The sequence below is a fragment of the Anomaloglossus baeobatrachus genome, chromosome 9 (genome assembly GCF_048569485.1).
Source record: "Anomaloglossus baeobatrachus isolate aAnoBae1 chromosome 9, aAnoBae1.hap1, whole genome shotgun sequence".
In the NCBI taxonomy this organism is placed as follows: domain Eukaryota; kingdom Metazoa; phylum Chordata; class Amphibia; order Anura; family Aromobatidae; genus Anomaloglossus; species Anomaloglossus baeobatrachus.
In genome coordinates, this window is record NC_134361.1 from 78,606,912 (window position 1) to 78,623,123 (window position 16,212).

Sequence of the window (16,212 nt, forward strand, 5' to 3'; positions counted from 1 at the left end):
GGAAAAGGGCTTGTCGCTAAGTTCCCTTAAAGGGCAAGTCTCGGCACTGTCTGTGTTTTTTCAGAAGCGTCTAGCACGTCTTCCTAAGGTGCGCACGTTCCTACAGGGGGTCTGTCATATTGTGCCCCCGTACAAGCGGCCGTTAGATCCATGGGATCTGAACAGAGTACTTGTTGCTCTGCAAAAGCCGCCCTTCGAGCCTCTAAAGGACGTTTCCTTTTCTCGACTGTCACAGAAAGTGGCGTTTCTTGTCGCGATCACATTGCTTCGGCGAGTGTCTGAGCTGGCAGCTTTGTCATCCAAGGCTCCTTTCCTGGTGTTCCACCAGGACAAGGTAGTGCTGCGCCCCATTCCGGAGTTTCTCCCTAAGGTCGTATCCTCGTTTCATCTTAATCAGGATATATCCTTGCCTTCCTTTTACCCTCATCCGGTTCACCGGTATGAAAAGGACTTACGTTTGCTAGATCTGGTGAGAGCACTCAGAATCTACATCTCCCGAACGGCGCCCATACGCCGTTCCGATGCACTTTTTGTCCTTGTCGCTGGTCCGCGCAAGGGATTGCAGGCTTCTAAAGCCACCCTGGCTCGATGGATCAAAGAACCAATTCTAGAGGCCTACCGCTCTGCGGGGCTTCCGGTTCCTTCAGGGCTAAAAGCCCACTCAACCAGAGCCGTGGGTGCGTCCTGGGCATTACGTCACCAGGCTTCGGCTCAACAGGTGTGCCAGGCAGCAACCTGGTCCAGTCTGCACACTTTCACCAAGCATTATCAGGTGCATACCTATGCTTCGGCGGATGCCAGCTTAGGTAGAAGAGTCCTGCAGGCGGCAGTGACATCCCCGTAGGGGAGGGCTGTTTTTTGCAGCTCTAACATGAGGTATTTCTTTACCCACCCAGGGACAGCTTTTGGACGTCCCAATCGTCTGGGTCTCCCAATAGAGCGCTGAAGAAGAAGGGAATTTTGTTACTTACCGTAAATTCCTTTTCTTCTAGCTCTTATTGGGAGACCCAGCACCCGCCCTGTTGTCCTTCGGGATTTTTTTTTTGTTGTTTGCGGGTACACATGTTGTTCATGTTGAACGGTTTTTTCAGTTCTCCGATGTTTCTCGGAGTTAATTTGTTTAAACCAGTTATTGGCTTCCTCCTTCTTGCTTTGGCACTAAAACTGGAGTACCCGTGATACCACGGGGGGGTATAGCCAGAAGGGGAGGGGCCTTGCACTTTTTAGTGTAGTGCTTTGTGTGGCCTCCGGAGGGCAGTAGCTATACCCCAATCGTCTGGGTCTCCCAATAAGAGCTAGAAGAAAAGGAATTTACGGTAAGTAACAAAATTCCCTTCTTTTTATCTTTATGTTTGAAGCCTGAAATGTAGGAAAAGGTTGACAAATTCAAGGGGGCCGAATACTTTTGCAAGGTAGTGTATATTCAATCGATTCTATTAAAACAGGATTCTTGGGTTTTATTTTTTTCTGAACTCCCAAGCTTCACAGCTAAAACCCTTTCACTAAATAAAGAAGTACAAAATGAAACCGTACACCAGAGAATATTCTTTTAATAAGCAGAACATTTACATTAGTCTTGACGTGTATTATATAAAATGAAAAGTGCAAATATGGAAATAAGACAAAATACAGAGCATATAATCGTAACCCAAGTAAAGCAGCAGTGACTGAGGAGCATGCTGGTATATGTATAGCCTCAGAATATGGTCCCTTCTATACGACTTACAGAATTGTCATACATGGCGTTTGTCCTAGGAAAGAAATCCGCCAACCTCCCCGACTAATTCTTCCTGTTGCATATTGAAAAACAATATTTTATTCTAAATTCTAGAAAATTCCAACTTTTAACTTCTGAGCACACTTTATTACTGAATGAATGAGCAGCAATATCCAGCACACAGGAACTCTGCTAGGCAATACTATTTTTGTCCACTTAAAGGGGTTGTGCGCCAAATAAAAACACCACATAACTTCCAGACTGATGCTAGTCCAGTAATGATGGCTCTGCGTCTACTTGCGCTCACGCGATATTGTCACATGAGTACTACAGCCTTGAATCAGACAAAAATAGTGTATGCTGTAGCCCATCAATGTCCATGAGCGATAAAAACACAGAGCCAACATCAATGGAATGGCACCACGCTGGGATAAGAGACTGTGCTGTTTTCATTTCTTTTATTTGGGGCACTGTAGCATTTAAGAAGGAGTTGCTCATTAGAGGACAACCCCTTTAAATATTTGAGGAAAAAAACCTGTAATTCTCTAATAGTCATATTGTTGTATATGTAATCATCTAAACTTCCTCTAGTGGTGACTAAAGGCATCCATAAATGAAGAGGTATTCCCATCAAAGTTTTATCCTTATTATATATTGCAATCATATTAATGTATATAGCACGGTGTACTTACAATTGCTCATTTTGTCTTTCTACCCAGTTAATTCTTCTCTTTTCTCTGCACTATGTTGAAAAAGTCTAATTTTCCCTGCATGAATCATTCCTCTCTTCATCTAGTGACTCGGCTGCTCTGCTCCTGCCAGGGACTTTTGCAATAATGACGACTCATGCAGGGAAAAGAGACATCCTGTTTCTATGGAGAATATAGAAGGATTCAACTCAGCTGTTTTTAATCACATGATGCAATAGACATAATGGAAAAAAGTAGTATTAACTGGGTAGAAGGACAAAATGAGCAATTGTAAGAACACAGTGCTGTATAATACGATGAGTGCATTATATTCAGAGGAGAAAAACTTTGATGGGAGTGCTTCTTTAAATTTGTTACCTATTACCTTTTGCAGGACATTTGGATTAGAAGAAAAAGAAAAAAAAAACTCACTACAAATGAGCAAAATGTGTCCACCAATTTTCTGGAGTTTTTATAGAGCTTGGTGCAAGCAAAAAAAATAACTAAAGCTTATGCTCACTGGCTGACCCCTCAGCTGATACTGACCTAGCATGGTCACCTAAAGTGTGACGCATATCAATGACACCTATGGCGACCTTTGTGAATCTGGGAAGCACTGTGTATCATGCAGCATGTGACCTTGTGAAGCCAGAAATCTGAAGAGTGAATGGATGGAGCAAGTGGAGGACCCAGTGAGAGTTGCGGTAGAAGGAAAGGTAAGGGGTTGCTTACAGCAAGTGAATTAGGTATAAGCTTTCATTATTTTTAACCCCTTCTCAGCCCTACATTTATTATGCTTTGGGGGAGAACGCGGCACATAATAAACATCTAATCAAGGCAATTTTAATTCAGATTAAGTTTTTTTTTTAAGATAAAACCAAATTTGTCAGTTGGTTCAAGAGCATTAGCCAGGTTGAACTTTCATCTGTAAAACTCACCTATCCATCACTCTACTAGTGTTGCTTGGGTCCCACATGTACGTCCTCTTTTGACTGAAAGGACATGTGACAACTACAGAAAATAAAATTGCTATCTACTGTAACCAATGCTACCAGTTTTTGGCTGGACAGGTCATAAGTCGTACCGAAGAGGGTATACAATGGGTTATAAGTCGTACCGAAGAGGATATACAAAGCTAGCTTTGTACAGCCTGTTTTGGGCATATTGACATGTAACTACTGTTGTGCAGATATGTGCTTGGCGCAGCACTTAGAGGACTGTCCAGCCAAAAGAGCAAGCACAGAGGCCGGTGGGGGACCTTAATTTATTATATATAATGTAGTCAGGGCAGTAACAAGACAAACACACTGCATTCATTCTGGTCCATTGGTATCATTGCATATTTGTGAAGGAATTCATCCCTTGCACTGCCGACTATGGTGCTGAGGGTCGGCACCACGCACATGAGAAGACTGAAGCTAAGAGACAAGATTCAGGATACTAATAAATAAAATGTAAATTGTATCCTATAACTGATAAATTAGAGGATTACTAGTGGTGCTGAAGTCTATAGACACTGACTAATAAAATATACAGAATAACATCTATACATAATCCCAGAGTAGGGCTCTGTAGAGGATCGTAGGAAAATAGATTTGGATAACTTATATTTTATAATTATTTGATCCCTGCATACCATTTTGTGTCATCACTAGTTAGGTAATGTATGACAACAGTACAATAAATATGGCTCTAAAAATTGGATTTTTAGTTTTGGATATATGTATATAATTCTATTCAGATGAATCCCTGGCACAGAGAGGATATACAATTTTTCATGAATGCCCCAATGTCCTTCTTAGATCTACCAAGGCGTTAATTGCACCATGTAATGCCTTGTATGTTTGTATGATTGGAAGCCATGTTTAGGCTCTGTGCGCACTGGGAAGTGGAATTTTCTTGAGAAAATTCCGCATGCCCTCAAAGATTACCGCACCCGCGGTAAAAAACCGCGGGAAACCGCACCCGAAAACCGCATGCGGTGTGCCGCGGTTTGCTGCGGTTTTACCGCGGTATTATTCGCGGTATTGCCACGGTTTTGCCGCGTGCGGGTTGGGATGTGCTTTATTGCATTCAATGCAATAAAGCACATTGAAGAAAAAAAAAAAAAAAAAAAAAAGTCATTTAATTCTGAGAGTAGATAGACAGAGGGATAGATAGATAGACAGAGGGATAGATAGATAGAGAGATAGATGACAGATCGCTGCATTTCCCACGGTCGGCAGTGAGTTCACATTACCGGCCGTGGGAAATGACCGGTAATTACCTCTGCTGCTTTCATTCAGCCTGTGTCTGTGACAGTCGCGGCTGGATGGAAGCAGCGCTGGACGTCGGACCTGGATTACGCCGGAGCTTTGTTTGGGGGGGGTTAATAAAATGGTGAACGAGGCTTGTTTGTTTTATTTAAAATAAAGGATTTTTCGGTGTCTGTGTTTTTTTCACTTTACTTACGGGTTGATCATGTCAGCTGTCACATAGACGCTGCCATGATCAAGCCTGGGGTTAATGGCGGTGGTCCCCCATCACCATTAACCCCTTGTATTACCTTGCCACCACTGCTACACGGTGGCAAGAAGAGCCGAGGACACGCCGGTATTGTCGCATATTGCATGCGACAGTGCCGGGGCAGCTGCGGCTGATATTCTCGGCTGCGGGAGGGGGAGTGAGGCGGGGGACATTACCCCTGCCCCTCTCCCTCCCCAGCCTGAGAATACCGGGCCGCCGCTGTGTGCTTACCTCGGCTGGAAGGTAAATATGCAGCGGAGCCCACGTTCTTTTTTTTCTATATTTCCGTTTTCTTTCTATGTGTGTTCTATGTGTCTGTGTCTATGTGTTCTACCGTATGTCTGTGATGTGTTCTGTGTCTGATGTGTGTGTGTTTACTCTGCACGACTTCCTGTTCCTGTAATGACATCACTTCCCTGCAAAACCGCAAGCAAGTGATGCACATTACCGGAGGTAAACCGCAAAATACCGCAGGGAATAACGCAGGAAAACGCAGTGAACCGCACAGAATTTGCTGCCTGCGTTATTCCCTGCGGGATTTCTTGATTAACATTGAGTCAATGGAGTAAAATCCCACAGCGCTGTGCGGAAAAGAAGTGACATGCACTTGTTTTTGCTGCGGGATTCCCGCAGCAAAACATGCAGCTGTCAAATTCCGCCCAGTGCGCACAGGATTTTTTTTCTCCATAGGATTTGCTGGTGATTCACTGCAGAGATGTTATGCACATTTTCTGCAGCGAAACATGCAGCAAATCCGAGGCAAAATCCGCGAAAAATCCGGTAAGTGCGCACATAGCCTCATACAGTGCGCAGATGTGATGCACCGTTTATACAGTGCTCATGCGGTTTTCTGCAGTTTTTTACCGCATGTGCGGTAATCTTTCAGAGGGTCCGGAATTTTCTTAAAGGGAACCTGTCACCTAGAATATGTGTTCTGACCTATCAGCAGACGCATGTGTGCCCTAATCACACCTCCCTACCCATCCCTGTGCTGTAAAACTGTATAATATGAAAGTAATAAAAAAACATTTTATTACCTTCATATTTCCTATGTAAATAGCAGGGTATTTGGTCCCATGGGTGGCACCTTGCCCTATGGACGTCTGCATACTTACTGTGGTATCACGCTCCTATGGGCGCGATACCATGGAGTCACATGAGCGACGTCCCCGTCGCTCATTCTATCCTGCGCGCATTGCGGCAGGCTTCTTTTCCGGGTGTTCACTCGCCGGCTTCAGACGCGCGTCTGAAACTAACAAGGAGAACCCGGAAGAGAAGCCTGCCGCAATGTGCGCAGGATAGAATGAGCGACGTCCCCATCGCTCATGTGACTCCATGGTATCACGCCCACAGGAGCGTGATACCACGGAAAGTATGCAGACGTCCATAGGGCAACGCGACGCCCATGGGACCAAATACTCTGCTATTTACATAGGAAATATGAAGGTAATAAAACTTTTTTTATTACTTTCATATTATACAATTTTACAACACAGGGATCGGTAGGGAGGTGTAATTAGGGCACACATGCATCTGCTGATAGGTCAGAACGCATATTCTAGGTGACAGGCTCCCTTTAAGAAAATTCCATTTTCTAGTGCGCACAGTGCCTAATAGAGTTATCTGGTCACATAATATTGATAATAGGATATGCCATCAGTGTCTGATCGGGGAGGGTCTGACACCTGGTAGCCCCACCGATGAGAAGTACAAAAGCCAATAACAGCTCATCAATGGGATTGCTGGGTGTCCGATCTGCACTGATCCGAAGAAAAAGTCATCAGTTATATGACCAGAGAACCCCTTTATTACCATGTAAGTACGAAATGAATAGGACATTGCTAAAGGATAATTATTAAGTTAATAATAAGTTAATAATAATAAGTCAGGCTCATGAAAATACAATCACTGGCAGACACCATTTGTAAGTATGCCCACTTTTTTGTATTACATTTTATTACATTTCTGGAGGTTGGTTGAAAAGTTAAATTAGCCTGACCGCTCTAAAACAAACCAAAAAAAAAGTGGTGATAAAATATATATATACCATACAAAATGTTTGCGACATCGCAGTTACTGCACACTAAGTACATTGCTAGGATTATATACAGATATAAATTCTTTTAGAAAATGAATACAATAGCAATTTAATGCTAAATATATAATGGAGCATAAAAGTTTATCTCAACCACAGCAGGTAATTGGCTAGTGCTATTTTATACATTTATGGCAAATCCACTATATATACCCTAATTATCCATCACCTCTGGATCTTGCATCTGTCAGTAGGACCCCAACCCTTGGTGCAACTCCCTCCATTCACTTTTTTGGAGAGTTTTCAAAAACAGCCAAATACGACTTATTGAGTGGTTTTCAGAACTCCTTTAATGGAAAAAGTCACTCATGAGAAGCCACTTTTCCACTCCCAGAGCACATGAGCTAAGGATAGGACGCCTTGTTCTAGAGGTAGGTGAAGGGTCCCTTCAACTATTGATCATTTATGGGATATTTTCTGGATATACCATAACTAAAGGTGGGAGTAACCCTTTAAAGGAGACCCGTCATCAGGTCAACAGTGGCCTGTTTTTATTTTATTACGGCTGTGTCCCCTGAGTATTTTGCCGGTTTCCTTTTAAAATTCTATTACAGGGTTCTAGAGCTATGGCCCTTTTTATTGAGTGAACACAATATGCTTATTTTTATGGTCTTTATGAAGAAGGCGTGGCTCACAGGATGCTCTGTGGGCGTGTCTTTAGCCACGGCCCCTTATAAAGACCATAAGATTCAGCATGCAATAGGAAGGCACAATCTCTGGAACTGTATGATGGATTTTTAAAAAACAATACTCGTCGGACTAGTGGGAATAAACTTATGCGGGCGTCACACGGTACGATCTATCGTGCGATAGCACGAGCGATCGTACCCGCCCCCGTCGTTTGTGCATCACGGACAAATCGCTGCCCGTGTCACACAAAGGTCGTTAAACCGCCGTCACATGTACTTACCTGCAGAGCGACCTCGCTGTGAGCGGCGAACATCCTCTTCCTGAAGGGGGAGGTACGTTCGGCGTCACAGCGACGTCACACAGCAGCCGGCCAATAGAAGCGGAGGGGCGGAGATGAGCGGGATGTAAACATTCCGCCCACCTCCTTCCTTCCGCACAGCCGGCAGGTGCTGCGGGACGCAGGTAAGCTGTGTTCATCGTTCCCGGGGTGTCAATCGGCGCCATGAAAAATAAACATTTTTTTAAAAATAAGTGATGTGTACACGACTCATGATTTGTGACCGAGTCTGCGTCGCTCGGAGGTGTCACACGAGATGACGTCATGAATGATGCCGGATGTGCGTCACGAAAACCGTGACCCCAACGATGCATCGCACGATAGCTCGTCTCGTGAAAAGCCTGCATTAGAGTAAAAAAACTGCCCACTTAAGACCTACTGACAGATCCGGTTTAAAGAACGATGGTTTTATGACCAATACAGGCTTGCGATACAGAAGCTGTGCGTGAAACTTTTGCCTTGATGATGACCCTCCTCCACTCTTTTACCCTTGACCTTAAAGGAATATAAGCTGCGGCCACCACCAGTGGGCTCCTATATACACCATGTTAAAATGCTTTACATAAGAGCCCAGGTCGCTGTGTAGAATGTAAAAAACACTTTATAATACTTATCTAACGGTCGCGCTGTGGTGGATTTGAGTCAGATGGGTGTCTCTGTTCTCCGTTGTCCAGTGCCGCCTCTTTCGGTCATCTTTGTCGTCCATCTTCTGAACCCGGGGTACATGACGCGTCCTACGTCATCCACACTCGCCGGCATTGAGGTCCTGCGCAAACGCACTACAATACTTTGATCTGCCCTGCTCAGGGCAGATCAAAGTGCGCCTGCGCAGGACCGGCGAGTGAGTATGACGTAGGATGCGTCATGCACACAGTTTTCAGAAGGAGGATGAAGATGGCCGAAAGAGGAGGCGCCGGCACCGGAAAACGGAGACGCCCATCTGACTAAAATCCACCGCAGCACGACCTTTAGGTAAGTATTATTAAGTGTTTTTTACATTTTACACAGCGTCCTGGGCTGTTATATACAACATGTTAGAATGCTGTATATATAAGAGCCCACTGATGGTGGCCGCAGCTTATAAGCCGAAAAACTGGTGACAGGTTCCCTTTAAGCAAGTACCTAACACAAGACCAGAAGAGTCTAAAGCACTGATGGCAGAAAAGGATAAAAAAAAGGCTAGTCTACCATTCTTATGTTTTTATTCTTTAATATACTTTTATTTGTTTTAAGGGTGTCAGGACAGATTGGTGTCTAGTGATTGCTTGCTAAAGGCCGCTTTACACGCTGCGATATCGGTACCGATATCGCTAGCGTGGGTACCCACCCCCATCGGTTGTGCGACACGGGCAAATCGCTGCCCGTGGTGCACAACATCGCCCAGACAGATCACACTACATACCTGCCTAGCGACGTCGCTGTGACCGGCGAATAGCCTCCTTTCTAAGGGGGCGGTCCGGGTGGCATCACAGCGACGTCACTAAGCGGTCGCCCAATAGAAGCGGAGGGTCGGAGATGAGCAGGATGTAACATCCCGCCCACCTCCTTCTTTCCTCATTGCAGCCGGGAGGCAGGTAAGCAGAGGTTCCTCGTTCCTGCGGTGTCACACGGAGCAATGTGTGCTGCCGCAGGAACGAGGAACAACATCGTTACTGCAGCAGCAACGATATTCGAGAATGGACCCCCATGTCACCGATGAGCGATTTTGCACGTTTTTGTGACGATGCAAAATCGCTCATAGGTGTCACACGCAACAACATCGCTAAAGTGACCGGATGTGCATCACAAATTCCGTGATCCCAACGAGATTGCTTTAGCGATGTCGTAGCGTGTAAAGCGGCCTTAAGACTATACTTCTGTAGCTTTTCTTACTGGGGTGTGAGATATTAGCAACCAATCTGACTGACTGGTCTGTCTCTAAGTGTGTAGTGAAGAGGCGGTCGGGGATCTGTCTATTGGAATAGTCATCTGAGTCATCCTCAGGCGGTCTTCAAAAATGAAATATCAAGCAATTCGGAGCAAAACATACAAGGTGCGTCATAACGGAGATATCCTCTGATTCACACTGCCTGTGGTTCGGTTCCCTTTAAATGGCATAAGTGAATAAGCAGCAGCTATCAAGAAACAATAACATTTTGCTGTATGTGCAAACACGTAAATGTATAATAGTTAAAATATTACTTTTTTAGGCATAACTTGAACCACAACTATGTAGTTTATACACATAATAACACGACAGTAGTGCACTCTCAGTTGAAAAGCCCAAGTACACAGCGCATGGGTAGTGAGAGCTATTCACCCCATCAACAAAAAAAAATGGATTATAGCCCTAAAAACATATAAAAGTGACAACTGTGACCCATCAAAAGAGAAGTGAATCTTTGAAGGTAAGGTGGTCATTTAATGCAGTGGTCTGTGGAGATTCGAAGTGTTCTTTATACCCTCTTACTAGCACGCATTTGACATGTCCTAGCAGTTTCTAACTTGGCTTTGAAATCAATAGGCTTTTCAAAAAACCTGACAAGTGAAGGTTCATTAAGTAGTGAGGCCAGGATCTGCTCAAATGCAAAAGACCATTCAGTGTCTTCTTTGGAAGGCGCAGAAACAGCGTTTTCCGTCTCTTGCAGAGCCCCGCTCCCCTGAGTGTTGTCGGTGGGCGACGTACCTCCCTCGGGTGGGATAATCCGGGCTGGTGAAGCTGGATTCTGCAGTCTCCTGCCCACTTCTTCCATACGAAGGAGGAGGCTGGTGACAGCGGCAATGGCACGGTATAACAATTCTTCATCAGGGTCCCCATGAAATAAATTGTATAGTGTCTTTGAAAACTGGATGAACTGGGTCTGATGAGAAACAGTAGAAAAAATTACAATATCATACCAAGCTGTAGCACAATTAGAATATTGTACAGCGGAACCTTGGATTAAGAGTAACTTGGTTTGAAAGTGTTTTGCAAGACAAGGAAAGCTTTTTACACATTTGTAACTTGGTTTAAGAGCAATGCTTTGCAATAAGAGCAAATACTCACCGTGCACACTTCTGGTTCCAACCTTTCACCACGCTCTGACCCGCGCTGGAGGTATTTTTCTATACTATACTGTATACAGTATACCATTGTACAGTGCAGTATATACTATATAGCATGTCTATCAATTTGCATATGTGGATACAGTATTGTACTCTCTTTCGGCTAGCCAGTGCAGCACACTGCTTGTACTGTACCTCTCGCACACCAACAATTCTATTGTAAGCTAAAGTGCAGTTTAATTTGCTTTGTTTTTTACAGTTTTGTATTAATGTACTGTAATAACTTTATATGAATACAGGACATTATACAAATTTATTACAGTAATACAAAATAAATACAGTAAATATTTTTGGGTTGTGGAACGAATTGTCTGTGTTTCAGTTATTTCCTATGGGAAAATTTGCTTTGATATAGGAGTAACTTGGTTTAAGAGTGCAGTCCCGGAACCAATTATGCTCGTAATCCAAGGATCCACTATCTTCTTTTTTGAAAGGTAAATGGAGTGAAGAAGCCTAAATGTATATTGTATGTACACAAAACTGCCATGTTTTGGCAGGAGAAAATGCAGCAGAAAAAAAAAAAACGCATGTTTTCGTATTTTTTCTCACGTCGTGGCGGTCGCGAGAGTTCCTGCGCTGTACCCCCAAGTGTTCAGCTGATGTTACAGCTGAGACCCGGCTCTCACTGCCAGGTCAGATTAACCCCCTAAATGCTGCATTCAATTGTAATCGCAGCATTCAGGAGGAAGGGAGAGGAATTGCTTACCTCTCCCTGGCGATCGGGTCCCTGTAATGCGATCACAGGGACCCAATTGCTGCCATGGCAACCCCGGGTTGTCACCATGACGATCCCGAGTTACTGGGCTACGGAGAGACTCACACACCATGCCAGACGCATGTTGTGTGAGGAAAAGTGTCAGTGCTGCGAGTGCAGGACTCACAGATCTAATCCACCACAGTGATCAAGCTCCAGCGCTGCATAGAATTATATCAGATGCGGGGAAAAAACGCAGAAACAATTGACATGCTGCTTCTTTTTCTGCACTAAAATTTGCAACATGTGCACAATAGATCAGGATTCTCATAGACTTTGCTAGGATGCGTTTTTCTTTGCAGTATTGACTAAAATCTGCAAAAAAAAAAAAAAAACAACAACACATGAAAAAAAGCAGCATGAGCACACTTTCTAACATTTGGGGGATGAGGGCATGGTCAACTACACATTTCTGTACAGCTAATAAACCGGCTGTGACTTGCTCATGTTAGTCTATGGCTATGCACCCAGTCTTTGTAATTTAGGTGTGTTTGTCCAGCAGAATGCGCTGTGTGAATGTAAATCTAGCCTGAAGAGAGATTTTAGGGAATTTCTACTCTAAAATAATGAAAGTGAAACATTACCTGGTGCATTCTGGGTAGATCCTTAATACTTTCCTCTTTCCGCACCAGTTCATCCTGCCACTGTTTCAGATATGCCTGGATATCAATCTTCCCTTTACCTAAAATCAAAGTCATACAATTCAGAAGTATCCACAGAAGCAGAAAATGTAAAGTACTTCTCATTCAGACCTGTCAGAAATGTGGGTTTATTTGTTGTACATATGATGCGACTAAACATAGCTCTTCGTAGTATGGACGTCTGGAATCATACCAGTTGCCATCTATCTGATTGGAAGGGGGTTTTTTTATACCAGCCCACCATATTACATGATGGGGGTGTTTTGTACTCCAGTCTTGACTTTAGGGTCCCTGGAGTAAAATGTACCAAATTCATTTAAAAGGTGTGCATCTCTTAAAAGGAATCGGTCACCAAGTATTTGCTCCCCCATCAGAGATCAACATAATGTAGAGACAGAGACCCTGATTCCAGCGATGTGTCACTTACTGAGCTGTTTGCTGTTATTTTGATAAAAGCAATGTTTTCTTTGCTGCAGATCTAGCAGTTATACTTATGCCATTAGTATACTGGACTACCTGGCAGCACATCAAGTAGTCCTGTAATAATAATCTACTGCTGATTAAACAGTGATTTTATCAAAACTACACTCAGCAGCTCAGTAAGTGACACATTGCTGGAATTAAGGATCTCTGTCCCTACATTATGCTGCTCTCAGACTAGGCGGCAAAAACCTGGTGACAAATTCCCTTTAATGAATTTGTTGCATTTCTGTGTATTAGTGCCAGTAATGTCCCCCTGCCATGGCGTGTAGTATACTTCTGCCATAACTTTTGTAGCATGAATTGCCAACCATTTAATAAATTGGTGCCAAAATTGTATAAAATACCTTTCTCTGGACTTTTTGTTTTGTCTTCAGGGCTGGAGATTTCTATAGGAGATGATACTGTCGAAGAAAAGTAGGTACACGGTGATAAAAAAAAAAAAAAAAAAGAAATAAGCATATTTGGTAACTTAAAAAAAAATTTATATATATATATATATATATATATATATATATATATATATATATACACACACATACAGTGCCTACAAGTAGTATTCAACCCCCTGCAGATTTAGCAGGTTTACACATTCGGAATTAACTTGGCATTGTGACATTTGGACTGTAGATCAGCCTGGAAGTGTGAAATGCACTGCAGCAAAAAAGAATATTTCTTTTTTTATTTTTTTTTTTTTAAATTGTGAAAAGTTTATTCAGAGGGTCATTTATTATTCAACCCCTCAAACCACAAGAATTCTGTTTGGTTCCCCTAAAGTATTAAGAAGTATTTCAGGCACAAAGAACAATGAGCTTCACATGTTTGGATTAATTATCTCTTTTTCCAGCCTTTTCTGACTAATTAAGACCCTCCCCAAACTTGTGAACAGCACTAATACATGGCCAACATGGGAAAGACAAAGGAGCATTCCAAGGTAATCAGAGACAAGATCGTGGAGGGTCACAAGGCTGGCAAGGGGTACAAAACCCTTTCCAAGGAGTTGGGCCTACCTGTCTCCACTGTTGGGAGCATCATCCGGAAGTGGAAGGCTTATGGAACTACTGTTAGCCTTCCACGGCCTGGACAGCCTTTGAAAGTTTCCACCCGTGCCGAGGCCAGGCTTGTCCGAAGAGTCAAGGCTAACCCAAGGACCACAAGGAAGGAGCTCCGGGAAGATCTCATGGCAGTGGGGACATTGGTTTCAGTCAATACCATAAGTAACGTACTCCACCGCAATGGTCTCCGTTCCAGACGAGCCCGTAAGGTACCTTTACTTTCAAAGTGTCATGTCAAGGCTCGTCTACAGTTTGCTCATGATCACTTGGAGGACTCTGAGACAGACTGGTTCAAGGTTCTCTGGTCTGATGAGACCAAGATCGAGATCTTTGGTGCCAACCACACACGTGACGTTTGGAGACTGGATGGCACTGCATACGACCCCAAGAATACCATCCCTATAGTCAAGCATGGTGGTGGCAGCATCATGCTGTGGGGCTGTTTCTCAGCCAAGGGGCCTTGCCATCTGGTCCGCATCCATGGGAAGATGGATAGCACGGCCTACCTGGAGATTTTGGCCAAGAACCTCCGCTCCTCCATCAAGGATCTTAAGATGGGTCGTCATTTCATCTTCCAACAAGACAACGACCCAAAGCACACAGCCAAGAAAACCAAGGCCTGGTTCAAGAGGGAAAAAATCAAGGTGTTGCAGTGGCCTAGTCAGTCTCCCGACCTTAACCCAATTGAAAACTTGTGGAAGGAGCTCAAGATTAAAGTCCACATGAGACACCCAAAGAACCTAGATAACTTGGAGAAGATCTGCATGGAGGAGTGGGCCAAGATAACTCCAGAGACCTGTGCTGGCCTGATCTGGTCTTGTAAAAGACGATTATTAGCTGTAATTGCAAACAAGGGTTATTCCACAAAATATTAAACCTAGGGGTTGAATAATAATTGACCCACACTTTTATGTTGAAAATTTATTAAAATTTAACTGAGCAACATAACTTGTTGGTTTGTAAGATTTATGCATCTGTTAATAAATCCTGCTCTTGTTTGAAGTTTGTAGGCTCTAACTTATTTGCATCTTATCAAACCTGCTAAATCTGCAGGGGGTTGAAGACTACTTGTAGGCACTGTATATTATTATATATATATATATATATAAATTATATATAAGAAACACACACACACTAATATATATATATATATATAAAAAATATATACATTATACATATATATATACATATATATATATATATATATATGTATATATATATATATATATATATATATATATATATATATATACACACACACACACATTATATATACTACTATAATACTATGCTACAGGTTCAGCTCCTGAGCCCGCTACATACATAGGAACCCCACATAGGATGTATTACTACATCCCACATCATGTAAAAGTTGACCCTTTAATAAACTTTTTAGCACCCTACAGGAATAGCTATTGCAGGTCATATTTTATATACACTTATTGATATAAGTAAACGAGAGCAGTCTATGTGCCTTTTCATTTTAGATTACATTTTTTGAAGCCCTATCTGAGACCCAAAGAATATTTAGATGTGATCTTAATTCCAGCTGTGTCACTCACTGGGCTTCTTGCTGTAGTTTTCATCTGCTGCAGTTCAGCTAGTCCACTCCTGTATGAGCTACTGCTATATAATCATTGATATTCAAGAGTTCTGTCTGTCACCGACCCCCACCACTGATTGACAGCTTTCTACCTATACTGTGCTTAAGCAGAAAGCTGCAAATAAGTGGTGGAGTGCAAGGACTGATCAGGGATAACTAGCGCATGTGGCGCTAGACACAGCTCATGTTTGAGAGGACTAGCAGAACTGCAACAAATAAAAAAAAAAAAAAAAAAAAAAAAAAAAAAAAAAAAAGAGAATTTTGTTTACTTACCGTAAATTCTTTTTCTTATAGTTCCGACATGGGAGACCCAAACCATGGGTGTATAGCTTCTGCCTCCGGAGGACACACAAAGTACTACACTCAAACGTGTAGCTCCTCCCTCCGGGCTATATACACCCCCTGGATGACAATCTAACCAGTTCAGTGCAAAAGCTGAAGGAGGACATCCACCCATAAGTAGAGATACAGTAAAACTCGGAATAGCCGGAACTCTGTCTACTAACAACAGCCGGTGAAACACATGGAACAAAAAACTGCCAACAGGCAACAGGGAGGGTGCTGGGTCTCCCATGTCGGAACTATAAGAAAAAGAATTTACGGTAAGTAAACAAAATTCTCT

The 16,212-nt window shown here is 43.0% G+C and overlaps 1 protein-coding gene across 1 annotated transcript in view; it reads right to left on the minus strand.

Moving 5' to 3' along the window:
- Positions 1–8,669: 8,669 nt before the first annotated feature.
- The window catches only part of TBC1D8B (TBC1 domain family member 8B), a 133,062-nt gene continuing 125,519 nt past the window's right edge, over positions 8,670–16,212 (minus strand). The window contains exons 19-21 of the mRNA XM_075323816.1: positions 13,280–13,336; positions 12,396–12,493; positions 8,670–10,813 (exon numbers count right to left, since the gene is read on the minus strand). Coding sequence (XP_075179931.1) covers positions 10,409–10,813; positions 12,396–12,493; positions 13,280–13,336 — 560 coding nt within the window. The 3' untranslated portion in view covers positions 8,670–10,408. The remainder of the gene's footprint in view (positions 10,814–12,395; positions 12,494–13,279; positions 13,337–16,212) is intronic.